General features: G+C 33.2%; 1 protein-coding gene and 1 non-coding gene across 3 annotated transcripts in view; both read right to left on the minus strand.

Moving 5' to 3' along the window:
* Positions 1–15,243, minus strand: part of LOC128993303 (organic cation transporter protein-like) — a 47,506-nt gene that overhangs the window by 16,094 nt on the left and 16,169 nt on the right. The window contains exon 1 of one of the 2 annotated variants that reach the window (XM_054417109.1): positions 1,733–1,787. The exons of the other annotated variant lie outside the window; for it this stretch is intronic. Coding sequence (XP_054273084.1) covers positions 1,733–1,772 — 40 coding nt within the window. The 5' untranslated portion in view covers positions 1,773–1,787. Of the gene's footprint in view, positions 1–1,732; positions 1,788–15,243 lie in introns of those variants that run through there. 2 annotated transcript variants of the gene reach the window in all.
* Trnak-uuu (transfer RNA lysine (anticodon UUU)) lies at positions 8,101–8,173 on the minus strand. The gene has a single exon. It is a non-coding gene; the product is annotated as a tRNA-Lys (tRNA).

Consider the following 15,243-nt stretch of genomic DNA (forward strand, 5'->3'; position numbering starts at 1 on the left):
CTACAGGATCACCTTGGACGCGCTCTAGCAGACGTAGAAGTTTGACTGGACTACAGGACTGTTGTGTAAACAGCTGTCGACGCAGCAATACTTGGCAAACGGATAATTTCCTTATTCATCGACGCAAATTCTGTAGGCGTGTCAAGCTAGTAAAACTGTAGTCAAGCGATAGACATTCTTGTAGCGAAAGACAATGGGCAATATTCTTTATTATATGATCGTAGTGAATTTTCAAATGTAAACAAATATTACAAGTTTTTTCGGTGGTACTATATTTTAGAAATATGGGTAAAATGAATGCACTTTTTCATCAATAATTTTTAAAATTTGAAGGTAAACTGGGTAACAGTTTTTTAAGTGACAAATTACTATAAAAACAATGTTGGAATAATGTTATGTTTGGCGACATAGATAAAATACATGTGTTTCCCTCTTATTGACCATGAATCCAGACGTAAGAATGCGGTAGTGAGGTAAACCAAAGGGTGATGAATTTACTAGCTCCGATTTTCCCAACTTCAGTATGCAAGTCACTAATCCTACAAATTTAGTTTTTTTCTATTCAGGTTGTTCTCAGCAAGCTTAAAAATTTGGCCAAGTTTGGAAATATATTATATGGTGTTTGGAAAACAGTAATTATTTAGATCTTGAATAGTTTATGTGTATTTAAGTAATTTCTTTGGGTTAAACATCGTATTAACTCGTCATAATTGAAATAGTTAGTTTGACGGTTTATTTGTAGAATGGTATTATTTAATTTTACTGTCCCAGCATACTTGCAAACGTATTTCTAGATTTGTAGAGGGTTTTTGAATGTCTAGTTGCTTTTCTAAGTTTTTATTCTGATAAATATTAAAACAGTTTTAAACTTATCCATGCCCAAATTATACGAAATAAAACCAACAAATTTTTGCACATTATCTAACGTTGCTACTACGAAAAACAGCGTGATTTTGTGAAATTCTAAAATTCTAAACTGAAATAAATAAATTGGTGATAAAATTATGAAGATTACTATAAATATTCCTTCAAAGTATAATATACGAGAGGAAGACAACGTCACAGACAATGGAATAAACATTAAAGTATTATATTGTCTGTGACAACGTACTGCATTTAACTCCATGCTATCTCGGTGACTAATAGTAATACAGTAGTAGAAAAATAAAAATATCGTGTTCTGATTTTTTTTTTATTTTAAAGGTCATCTCAAGAGGGAAATGATATTTAACTATCAAAAATTCCTAGCTACATCAAAAAACCTTATATTACAACACCTTAATTACTACGTTTGATCAAAATTCCATAAAAATTAAAGACTTCTTACTTTTCGACGTCTCTTTAAACAGCTGTTATTGACCCAGGTTATGCCACGAAGACTACAGATTACAGAAAAAGATGCAACTTAAAGTTTGAATGAAAAGACAGCTTAAAGTTCGTACTTGACCTATTTCAATCAATCCACACTAATTTATAACAGTACAGTAAAATGTTTGAAATAATGTGTTTGACTTGAAGTATTTATATTTTTCATTTTTGGATTGGATTATTTTTGGATGCATTAACATTGCACTATTTGAAAACCGAATAACCAGCTTGTACTTTTTGCACAATCTATAGCCTCCATCTTCACAGATAAGCATAATTTCGTAGTAGGTAGTTATCTTTAAAACTTCGGGTATACAAAGTATGTAAAAATCTTGATTTTTATCGTATTTAAAAATGTACTTACCAGAACAACATAAGCTTGATAACCATTGAAACTTTACCATTGTATGATCTATTGCAATTCATGAGGGACTAGTCAGCTGATATAAACAGCTGATTTAATTCACGCAGTCTTCACAGCTGATTGTCAACATGTCGTGTATTCTGAACACTTAGTCGAGTTTGAACAGACTATGCTATGACCTTGAGACAACAGTTGTTCATTTAATGATTCGATTTTACAGAACTGGCACGTTTTGAATCTGGTAAAGATTACGGAATTAATAGTGATATTTTATCCAATTTAAAAACTTAATAAAACGTTTTTCTTATAATTTTCTTAGCTATCATTATGCCCGTAAATTTAGCAATAGGTTTCAGAGGATTATATAAAGCTGTTTAAGCTATTTTCTTTTTAAAACTTACTGAGTTGACTGTTATACATTTTTTACAAAATGTCCAAAGAATTTAGTATTAAACCCACTAGGCCTCCTAGGCCCTCCTATACATTTGGTAAGTTGTTTTAGCAAGCTGATCATAATATTGACAAAATGTGGATTTCTCAGTGAATATATTTTTATAAACATTTTCCAAGCCTCTTTATTTAATAGAACTCTTTTGTAGCTAAACTATGCAACAATATTTTGGGTGTTTTTAAACAGCGGACCTGGTTACTGATTTAGCCAATGTCTGATTTTTTGTCCTAGGACGCTAGGCACGAGCCCGGGAAAGTATTTCTCATTACTTCAGGCTAGACCTAGAGTAGTGGCATTATCACTTAGATAATTGGTTATTTGGCCAGATTTGAACCCTGGACCTCAGGGACCGAAGTCCCGCGCTCTAACCACTAGACCAGCTCGCTCCTCCTTATAAAAAATTCCTCATTCTTTTTAATAGCTGATTTTAAAAATATGCTTTGGTGAAGCCCCTATAAAGCAACAAAAAAGACGAACAAAGGAAAGGGAGAAAAAAGGTTTTTGTAAGGTGATTTTTCACCTCAGGTTTTCTAGAAAGGATGACACCTAATGAACTATATTTTCTTGAATTAAAGCATCTTATAAATACCATCAGTCTAAAAAAATCTAAAACAGAATTCTCACTAATAATAAAATATGCACGTATAATGATTTTGCCCTCATCGCACATTAAACGGCAATTGTTGGCAAACACCGTTATTATTGTCTTTTTACAATATACAAACGCGAAAAGGTTATATTTCGTATCAAATACTCAGAGAAGTACTGTACTTCTGGAAGAATTAGAGAGTTCAATTACACTAGCGACACGTAAGATTAACATGCAAGTTAACGACGAATGACAGGCAAGTATAAATACCATAACTACCTTTTACCAATCTTTTATGACCTCAGTAAAATGATTACTTGCCCATTTAAAACACTGTAAAGAGTTTCAATTACGTGCAGAAGTAAAGGCAATGTTTTCAACTTTGCGTATGACAGTGGTTATTCTGTTTCAAAAATAAACTTGTTACTTGTAGTTTCTGTCCGTAGTCCAGAGGCACGAATACGACAGGTCGACAGGTCAATCATACATTGAAACCTAACATTCTTACGGCGCTTTAATTTGACATGTATGTATTTGACATGAATGATTCTTAAGATAGGGTTAATAAATTATTCTGATCTAAATAAATCAATTACAACTGGTTCTGCAAGTACTATATGTAACACAATAACGAATGACTGCTAGAATGAGTGCAGTGATAGCGAAAATAGTGGCAAAATAAGGCCGCACACCGTTATTATTTATTTTTTTTACAAGTAAATTAAATTATAACACACACTTGTTATACATATTCTTGTTCAGGAAAACATAGAGAATCTAAAAATACCATTTCTAAAAAATTAAGAAAAAAATTTTCATTGACATGTCCCCTTAAACACTTTTGCCACAGACAATATAATACATTGTCTGTGCTTTTGCCCTTTACACTTTTTTAATTTGTTAAGCTATGGAAGTTTTAGTTCAAGTAGAGTGGTTTTGTTGATCAGGTCATAGGACGGGAATGGTGATCTAATTGTACACAATGTTTTTAAGGTAAAAATAGCCTTCGGAATTGGGACTTGACGTTGTAGATCCCATAAAATATAGTCTTAAAGATGAAAATAATTGATTATCATCACAGATTAAAAATATTCTCTTGCAGGGATTTGCTCTCTGGTCGGGGAGCAAGTATTTTTATTTTAATATTTAAAGATGCATCTCAATTTGTTGTGGGCATCCGTAATTGATAACCCACATAAAAGGACGATCATATCTCATTCTATATGATTATAACCGTTTGAAAAATACTTGCGATATTTTATCGATGCCATGCTAACATCGAGCAACTTCCTGCTGTGTTAACAGCTGTTGTGGCCATGAGTTGGAAAAATTATGTCATGTCCGGTTTGGTTTGGTTAAAAGTCCTTCCAGCTATGTATAGGACATTGTTAGAAATAATAGGTTTTATTTTGCATAAATTGCGACTAGAACAAATGTTATGTTAGTTCTAGACCTAAGTTTGAAACATCTTACATGTAACACATTTCATTTTACATAAACATAATTGAAAACCAACTGTAAATAGAACATGTTTGATTACGATCATCTCGGACTTGAACCACTACTAATAATTGTCTAAAGTAAATCTACGCACTCAATCGTAGGAATATAGAGTTCATGTTAGAACAGGAATATTTGACATCAGGATAAGTCTACTTGCACCATATAATAGTGGAAATCAATTAATAGTGCAAGTGGTTAGGACAAAAAAAACATATAGGTCATCTCAATTCATTACATCGTTGATAATGGTCAATGATTCTACCACAGACAAGGGAAACATAGTTGTATTTCCTTAGTCAATAATTCTACCCTTGCTGTATTTATATCACAGACTAGGAAACTGTTTCCTTAGCTTTCAGTACGTAAAAATGTAGAATACGCAATTCAGATTACCCGATTCTAACCACATATTTAGGCTATTGAATGTCCAATTGCAACCCAAACACACACCCAAACGTCAACATACCACATTTGAATTCAAAAAGAAGTTCTTCGTTTTCTGAATCCTCCTCCAGATCTATTTCCATGTTCCGAATCACTTCGCCACAAGACAATAATTGTTTCCTACCACTCGACCTTGATGTCATTGTTTACATTCTCCCGCACTATCGGTTTTATGGTACAACGTCGCTGGGAGTGATAATTTTCTACTTACAATGCGTTTCTGACGGCCTTACATAGCTTTCTTTGTCCAGCAGCTCTATTCGAGTCTTGACATTTTCATTTTCTCTTGCGTCATATTAGTGGGAGATCGTCCTTCTTCCTTGTGTGTTTTAGAAATTCCTTGTCTTCAGACAGAAATTCTTCTCAAATCCTCTGTACAACCCTAATCAATTGAATAATCTATTTATTCGAGTCTAAACCTCTAAATTTTTTTCTTGTGTCAGAATTTTTAGAGGCCACCCTTGTATACCCTTGTATACCCCAAGTATACCCTGAGGTACCCTTGATTTTCTTTGAGACGTTCGATATTAAAAATTTCACTTCGGCAGTCTTGATCGCTAGCAATCATTCCTTTGTTTGCTAAGGATATGTATTTATTTGGGTCTTGACACGTTCATGTTCTCTTGCGTCAGAGTTATTGGAGGTCACCATTCTTCCGTGTGTGCTTTGAGAAACTTTTGCATGGAGACAGTGAATCTCAATAAATCATTTTCACAGCCTTCATTACTTGGAATCGCCACTTTCATAGATATCACCAGCGTCATTCAAAACACAATCATTCAATCAACTATTCTAATTCCAACAACCTTCAAGTACACAGAATATTTCCCTTTGTTACGTCACTCCAAAGCATATCAAGTGTTGAAATTTACATATGCCGTTCACTGTTGGCAATTTTCAAGGTCACATTCCACATGGCCAGATCTTGTATTAACCAATATGATTTTTTAGAGCTGTATCAACGATTTAATTCAACAAGAGATCACCAAAAGCAATTTGCAATGTAATAATGTTACTACCCGGCGCCTTCAGAGAATATCTCAATTTCTAGGTACAACGAGGTACAACTTACAGCATTGAATATATTATTTCCTATCAAGATAATCATCGGTATATTCACAGAAAGGGAAACTGACTTGTGAAGATATCTCTCTATGAAAATCCATTAGATGATTTTCAATTCGGTAGTTGGGTAACTCAATAGTAACGGTATACTTCTAATTCAATAATTCAAGTGGTCACCGGTTCGATACTGAGAAAAGTCAATCAGAAGCGTATTAAAGGATTGAACTGGACCCATCTAGCCTTAATTATTGGGCCGCATGGCAAAAAAGAACGGTAATAAATCTTCAAAAGGCATCTTACTTTTCCAAACCTCAATTTCCTTTCTTGTTTTTGTTAAACAATTTCAAAATAGTGCAAGTAATAACTACTGACATATTGGATGATCTTACAATTTTGAAATCCACACAGGATTTCGCAAGGTCTTTGACTGAGCAACCTTCAAAAATAGTAATACGCACGACAATACAATTAATGAATCCTCAAAGTTGAGTGTCAAAGGTTAAACGTCAAGTTATGACGAATTACGTACGAAACATCAATCACTTTCTGATAGTTCAACTGAAATCTGATTGTGAATCCATTGCGGATCTATTAAGATGGTTATTTCAATGATTAGTGCCTTGGACAAAGATTTCTCTAAGATAAACTCAATTCGCAAATGGATGCGGGTAGTCTTGAAGGATATTCATGTTGTCACGAAAGTGTCTTTCCGCTTTCAAAGAACTTGAACATACAATTCATTCTAAGGTCAATGCGACATTTAGTAACTATACTTTAAACCTGACTTTGGATGCTCTTACAAAATGACAAGCTTTAACCAGTGCTCCTAATTTAAAAAATGGTCAATTGAGCAATTCATGAACGCAAAATGGTTGAAATGGACTTTGGGGAATAAACGCGTCTTTTACCTGTCGAAACTGGCTGATATTTTGATGCGTTGCAGAAATTTTTGGGACAAGATACAGAAATGATTCTAAGTTTTCAAGATCAACTCTTGGCAGTTTACTTTGGATGTAAACAGCACTCTATTTCTTTCCAAGTTTTTGATGAGACGTGTAATATGTCTAACGAAATAATATACTAGATTGTCTAAAATTTGTAAGTTTTTTTTTTAAATTGTGTATTTCATTTTTGGCTACGATATTCAGTCACCTTATCAATATTGATAGTTGATCATTAAAAAACTGATAATTTTATTCAAATCACGAATCAGAACCACTTTTTTGAGAAACTAAAACTTAAATTTTTACACGACACTTTTATTCATTGTCCAAAAAAATTTTCGGCCATTTCTTTTGTTGCAGAAGTATCTGTAAGTGATGATGATGGCAATTAAAGAATCCCAACACAGCAAGAACAATGCCGCAACCGAACCTGACGATGGGAACCGGCAAGTGAGGTCAGGGAGAGAGTACTTTATCAGAAGCAACTCACATGACCTTCAGAAGAAAGGCTAAAAGTCTCGTGACCAAGATCGTGATCAAGAAGGCTGTGAGTCACGTGATTAATCAGCTGATTGAGGGAAATGCTTGATTAAATTGCTTTGGCTCGCTTGGGAATTTTCTAAACTTTAAAGTTTTGATATCCATGTGACTACATTTAGAAGGCTGAGACTACAATAAGCAAGAAGACTAGAATATTCGTTTTTCTTATGTTCCTCATGACGACTCCACTGGAGGCTCTGGCGGCCGATTCTTAAATCTTTCGGCCTTCCAAAATTCTTTATTTCAAATATAGTTTTTCCGTATTTCAGTCATTGATACAATTTTTTATCTCCCACTGAGAAAGGATTTTTTCATGAATATTAAAGCTATTGCTTTTAGTAATCATGCTGTAAATTTTAAAACGTCAAGAAAACATACAAATAAAAAATTGTGCAGGTATTTGCTTATTATAAAGCTTTATGCCATATATAATTTTTTTTACGTTTGAAAAAACCCTAGATTCAAATTAAATAGTATCTACAAATTATTAGTAAATACTGTGTAGTGAAAATAATAAAACTCAGATTCGTAATTTCTTTTCAAACTCTATAAATCCTCATAAAATACTTTGAATACACCTTTAATATAATAAAAGTTGGGGAAACACGTGGTTATATTAGCCACAAATCATTAATTTTAAAATTCATAAATGGCAAAAATTATTTAAAAAATAATTCAAGGAACGTTATTCGAGTTTCATTGTCCAATCATATCTCTATTAGTACCGATGAAGGTGATCGGTTTATTGACATTTAGTTTGAATTTTAATCAGACATCTCAATCCTCGTTCTAAAGGGAAGACCCTATCAAACTAGTCAGCTCAAAAGTTTTCCGCCCGAACAGGGACTTGAACCCTGGACCCTTAGGTTAAAAGCCTAATGCTCTACCGACTGAGCTATCCGGGCTCTATGTCTTTCTATCACGTAAGAGGTGTCTGATTTGTGTTGTAATCTCATACTGCATTTGCTTGTCCAAACTTTGCAAATTACCTTTTAGATTACTGTACTACCACTGTCTATCTAATTACATTCTGGTTATCACATTTCTAAATTAATAGTTTATCCATGTAGTTTTGATTAAGTTATGGAAGAGCTTTCATGACAAAACAGTTGTTAAACAATATAGGAGATTTAGGACCAGTAGTAAACATCAAAGTTTTCAACAAAATACTCGTCTAAATGTAAAGATGTAATATCTTTAAAATACCAAGCCAATCTATATGATTAAAAGGAATTTATACCACGAACATCTTAAACCATAAAGGGGAACGCGATTCATTGTTACGGATGTAGCGAATTTTGTTAAGTTATTATGTAGGTACATTACTTCTAAATAAATTTAATTGCGCATAAATAAATACTAACAGCATACCTACTTAGCCCTTTCTTGAAATTGTAAGTGAATATAAAAATAATACTAAGAATTTGCAACAATGAAAACAGCTGTTTAAGGAATGTAAACTAAATTATTTGAACTATTATGGGTGGGTACGAGCATTTGATGTTTCATTCTTTCCGTATTTTTTCAAAATTATTCTTTGGGATCAGTTGAAAAAATATAAGGTAAGTTTACCACATGATTTTTGTCATTCAACCAACATTAATTTAAGTAAATGTAGTAATCGTGTTGTTACTTCCCATCTGGTGTTATATGTCACGGAGCATGAATTGTACAATCTAATCTAAAATGTAGAAATCATTAAGCAAATGACAAATAGGCCTGTAACAGAAGACTCGAACGTTTACTAAAAAAAATTAGAACATAATATGTCCAAATATCGTATTCCCTAAGGGAAATTCGCTAAAAACAGAGTTCAGATTTTGCAAGAGAATTTAAAGCCTAACTATATTATATTGTTAAACCTTTGTTTCTTTAATAACCTCTATAAGACCTATTTAAAAATTGGTCCTTTTTCCACAATACCGGTCCATGGTTATGATTGTTTTGAAATACTGTATACAGTACTTTTCTCAGTTGGCAAATCATCAATGATTTAATTTTAGTTAATTAGACCGTTGCTCGGTAAGTTTTTATACTTTTGACCTAGAAAACAGTAGTAGTGTTGAAACTGAAACCGGTAGGCATAAAAGATATAAAACGCATTGCATCATGACCGGCGCTGTGTTTCTCTTAAGGATTTTGGCTTTGATTAGTAAAGTGAAAACTGAATTTTACATATAGTCTTGGGGCAAACTGTATTCCGTGGGATTTTTTGTGAAGCAAATGTTTGACTATGTGGAATCTCTTTATTATATGTCACATAATGGTGTAGTACCGGGTGTTTACCCTCAAATTGCGGGGTTTGGTTTTTATGACGTCGTAAATCCAAGATGGCCGCCATGTGTGACATCTATTCACTAAATTCATAGTAACTCTTTTCAGAGTAAAATAATCGAATTTTAATTTACACCATTGAATTCAGCTCAAAAAATCAAACAATTTGGTGTTTTGAATCATTTCTCTATGACCATTGGTTACCGAGATATTGAAGGCGGAAAACACAGAACATTGTCGCCATGTTTTCCTTATGGGGAAAAAAATAAAATTGTATATCTAGCTTATTACTCAGCATATCTTAATAATAATTGGTATGTGGCTTCATTTAGTAGAGATCTACTTGAATATGGCCTAAAATACCCCATTTTTACATTTCCTTGGCAGCAAACCTGCATACTAACTTCCAATGTTATTCTTATGGACAATTTTTTGCATGCTTGTTCATGAACATACTTTGAGAAATGATGATGTGTGGCTCCATTTTAATTATTTATTGAAGCATTTGTAATTCGTTGAGTATACAGGTCTGCTGCTACGGGTAGGTCTGCTATAAACAAATTATAGGTATTAGAAAATAAAATAAATTAGACTATAGTTGTGAGGCATATGTAATTTTGTAGGATTTTGAATTAAGCAATTAATTGTATGATTGTTGGCGATTGATAGGTAATGACATGTAGAACCGTGTACTACCGAGTATTTTGTCTGAAAATGTGGTCAAGCTGGTGTTTTCGGTCGCCATCTTGGATTCGCCATATTGGATGTTAATAACTTTTTTATACAATGCTAGTGTTGTGACACATCATTATGAACTAAATTTTCACGCTGATTTCAATGCTGAAATATGTTTTTAAATATATTTTTTCGTTTGGAAGATATATTCAAATAAAAACTCTCCCCCTTACATTTCTTACGGACGTTTCGTACTTTGAACATTTTTAAGATTATTTTTCTTATATCTCTAGTTCCTATTAACGCTTGCAGATCGTTCTAGTCTTAAGATATTCAGTGATGTATGAGCTTTCATTTGAGCTATTGATCTTTAAATTCGGTTGAGTTAGAGCGTTAGAGTCGAGCTACGAACCCTAACACAATATTAAATCTAACTTATTACAAATCTGTTTATTTTATTTTATTTATTTATTTGTTAACAGTTGCACCATTTTTAAATGAATAATACAATAATCTTACATACGGAAGAAGCAGAAAAATCACAGGCCAGTATAAAAGTAGTGAAAAAAAAACTGGAAAACAAGACTTCAATACAAGACATAAAAAGATAAATAACAACTATAAATAACAAACTATGAATAACAAACTATAAGTAACAACTATAAATAACAAACTATAAATAACAAACTATGAATAACAAACTATAAGTAACAACTATAAATAACAAACTATCTGAACAAGTTGACAAAACGAGATATTCGAAAAACAAAACCAGTATAGGAACAATAACAATGATGCCAGTAGCCGAGTGAAACTTCAGTAAAGAGGCAGAACATACTTCATAAAAAACAGATAAAACTTGCAGAAAAATAACAATATGATAACTCCGTACAAGAACAAGATATAACAATGCAATAACAACAGGATACTATATTCAAAAATAAATAACAATGCAATAAATAGAAAGTTTGGAAATATGCAAAGATTGATGCAGGAGTTCAGAAAAAAAGAAAAAAAGTTCTGTTGTTATTAAAAGATGTATATCTCGGGTTATTAGTACGTCACTAAGTTCTTCCTGGTCTCAAATTACTTGGTTAATGTTTGATTTAACATTTTATTAATCACTAAATGAAATCTGACTAAGTTATTTTAAAATGAGTCATTAACCATCATTTAACATTAAATTATTTTTATGTCCAAATCTTTCTTTGGTTAAAGACATACAGGGCTAGTCATCAGTGTTACAATTTTTAGACGTGGCACCTTTTAGTCTTATATGCCTCATTACACATAATTTACTTTGTACTTACACCAAACAAATGTTGTAACCCTGATGACCAGCCCTGTATGTCTTTAATTGCTTTAACCAAAGAAAAATTTCTAAATAAAAATAATTATTAATGTTAAATAAAGGCCCATGACTCATTTTCAATTAGTCAGATTTCATTTAGTGATTAATAACATTTTAAACCAGACATTTACTGAGTAATTTAAGACTAGAATGTACCTTTTGTCGTATTAACAAACCGAGATATAAATCTTTTCATAAAACTGATTTGGAAAAAGTTAGATTTAATATTGTGTTGTGGTTCATAGCTCAACTCTAACTCGTCCGATTTTAATGATCGATAGCTTAAATAAAAGCCCTTACATCACTGAATACTATAACGAATTGCAAGCGATAATAAGAACTGGATATATGAGAAAAATAATCAAAGTACGAAACGTCCGTAAAAGATGTATGGGGGGGAGTTTTCATTTCAATATATTTTCGAAACGAAAGACGATATTTACAAACGGTTTTCGGAATTGAAATTAGCGTAAACATCTATAGTTTATAATGATGAGTCACAACACCAGCATTACATTTAAAAAATTATATTAATGTCCAATATGGTAGATCCAAGACGGCGGGCCAAAAACACCAGCTTAGCCACACTTTCAGACAAAACACCCGGTAGTACACGATTCTATGTCACTACCTATCTATCACCACCAATCATAGTTTTTATTTGAATCTTCAAAACGAAAAAATATATTTAAAAACATATTTTAGCATTGAAATCAGCGTGAAAATTTAGTTCATAATGATGTGTCACAACACTAGCATTGTATAAAAAAGTTATTAACATCCAATATGGCGAATCCAAGATGGCGACCGAAAACACCAGCTTGGCCACATTTTCAGACAAAATACTCGGTAGTACACGGTTCTACATGTCATTACCTATCAATCGCCAACAATCATACAATTGCTTAATTCAAAATCCTACAAAATTACATATGCCTCACAACTATAGTCTAATTTATTTTATTTCTAATACCTATAATTTGTTTATAGCAGACCTACCCGTAGCAGCAGACTTGTATACTCAACGAATTACAAATGCTTCAATAAATAATTAAAATGGAGCCACACATCATCATTTCTCAAAGTATGTTCATGAACAAGCATGCAAAAAATTGTCCATAAGAATAACATTGGAAGTTAGTATGCAGGTTTGCTGCCACGGAAATGTAAAAATGGGGGATTTTAGGCCATATTCAAGTAGATCTCTACTAAATGAAGCCACATACCAATTATTATTAAGATATGCTGAGTAATAAGCTAGATATACAATTTTATTTTTTCCCCTATAAGGATAACATGGCGACAATGTTCTGTGTTTTCCGCCTTCAATATCTCGGTAACCAATGGTCATAGAGCAATGATTCAAAACACCAAATTGTTTGATTTTTTGAGCTGAATTCAATGGTGTAAATTAAAATTATTTTACTCTGAAAAGAGTTACTATGAATTTAGTGAATAGATGTCACACATGGCGGCCATCTTGGATTTACGACGTCATAAAAACCAAACCCCGCAATTTGAGGGTAAACACCCGGTACTACACCATTATGTGACATATAATAAAGAGATTCCACATAGTCACACATTTGCTTCACAAAAAATCCCACGGAAGCTGGATATGTGCAGTTTGCTCCTGGACTAATAGGAAAAAGAGTCAGAAAAATATAAAATATAGATTATTTTCGTTGAATAGTTTTGCATTTTAATCCACGGGTTGTGTGAGCAAAAATTATGGTGTGCAAGCCCACCGGGTGAATACTGTGAGTGTGAGAGGGGAGGGGAGAGACAAGCTTACAAATCAACTGTCGAAAAATGATTTGTACTTCGTTGACAAAAGAACATGGATGTCTATGGTTAAAAAATGTAGTTTAGTTAAGCCATAGGATAAATCATATTTGTGTTGCTTAGTCTATGGTTAAGCCACCGATAGATTGTGTTAATTCTAATGTTGTATTCTGCCACTAACTGCATCCGAGGTGTAACAAACCAACTGGTCAGAAGTTGGCACAGAATTGTCGTTTGGGTTTTGTTAAAATAGTTGTAATTCGGGAAAAACTACAGTAAATAAAGAGTTAATATCAAAACCGGACACATATATACTTAAAACCCATCATAATCTGTTCTCATAATGATAATGATCTTTTAGAATCACTAGCGTTTACGGAGAACTCCGATACCACATGGCTAACGTTTAATTAATAACTGCCTAGATGTTTAATAGCACATTTTGGAACGTCCTGTAGTGTTCATTAACCTTGAGAATGGCAGTAATGATTCCATGTAACCCAATGATGCAACATCAGGTATGCAGCCATGCAGCTACGCTCGAGCGAACACGGCTGGCCTATATACTACGTACTAAATAACCACTAACTAACCATTTGAGGCAACTAAAGCAGTTTTTGCTACAGTGATGCATTGCTTTTCAAATGGTCGTATATTTTCCTTGCAAAAGGACCATAAATGATATTTTGTGAGCTTGAGTCCATGATTCTATTGGATTGGCTTTTCTTTCCAACCGTCTGAAGTGTGCAATCTTTTTAACGCCCTTTTGTACGTGTTCATTTATAATGTTTCACAATTTTAGTAATTAGACGGTATTTGGAATAAAATTGAATACAATAAAATCGTTGTGGATCTATAGGCATGCACTGTGGATGCGATACTCCCTGGTGTGGATTAAAGTCCGCACTAGTGAGTACTACCATTGACTACGACTATCTGCAGTACTATCCTGATAATTAAACCAATTCCTTAATTACAAGGTAAAAATGTGGTTCGGATTACTCTATAAACTGTAGATCCCTTAATTGCCATTGGCTGTATGGGGTATAAATAATTACATCTGTGTCTAGAGAATATGTCGGCATTAGTCACTAAGAAGACCACAAGATCGCGCCACTCATCCTTCACTCATCTCCATTAATAGTTGGCTAAAAATACATACATTCTTATGGTCGCCATTTCAAAGGGAAATATTAAAGTAAGTAAGATCCAAAACAGGCAACAACATCAGTTTCACGAACAGATAACTGTTTCTTTCTCTTTCGCTTTCGTTCGTAACAGAAGACTTACTTGTGTTTTATGCCAGGAAATTGGATCTCTTTGAAGTATATCCTTGGTCATTTGTATTGTACTGATATTCAAATATGTTTATACTGTATGTATTTTCCTGATCTATGGAAAGTGGAAGTTACTTTTTAAATCCTACTTATACTGCTAATTTATTATGTTACCTAAAAACACAGTTCTTGTGGGTCCATTGATTCGTCTAAATCCTTCCAAAGAATAATAATTTTTAATATAGTTATTTTTTAACTATGGGCATAGACAAATGCTATGAGCCTTGACACCTTCTGCTCCACTGCCTCGGCTGAAAACTTAAAACATATTTACCAATGGAACTTGTCACCTGACCGATGGTGTAATGCTTGGTCCAGTTCTATGCAGAAGAAGGGTTAGGAGACAAGTACCATCATACAGACTATAACATTTATTACCCGGACCAGTCGCATGTATCGCAAGTCGCAAGGATGGACAGGAAACAAGTTCCACCATACACATTTGTACCCTGCACAGCTACAGTTGTGTCTATACAGGACTAATTTCCATCCTAACCTACCCACAACTTCTAAAGATCTCATTAGAATTCTTCTCATAGCCTGTGTTTACAAA

This window comes from Macrosteles quadrilineatus, unplaced genomic scaffold (assembly GCF_028750875.1).
Source record: "Macrosteles quadrilineatus isolate MER2022 unplaced genomic scaffold, UCM_ALF_1.0 Scaffold_4__1_contigs__length_99947679, whole genome shotgun sequence".
NCBI lineage: Eukaryota > Metazoa > Arthropoda > Insecta > Hemiptera > Cicadellidae > Macrosteles > Macrosteles quadrilineatus.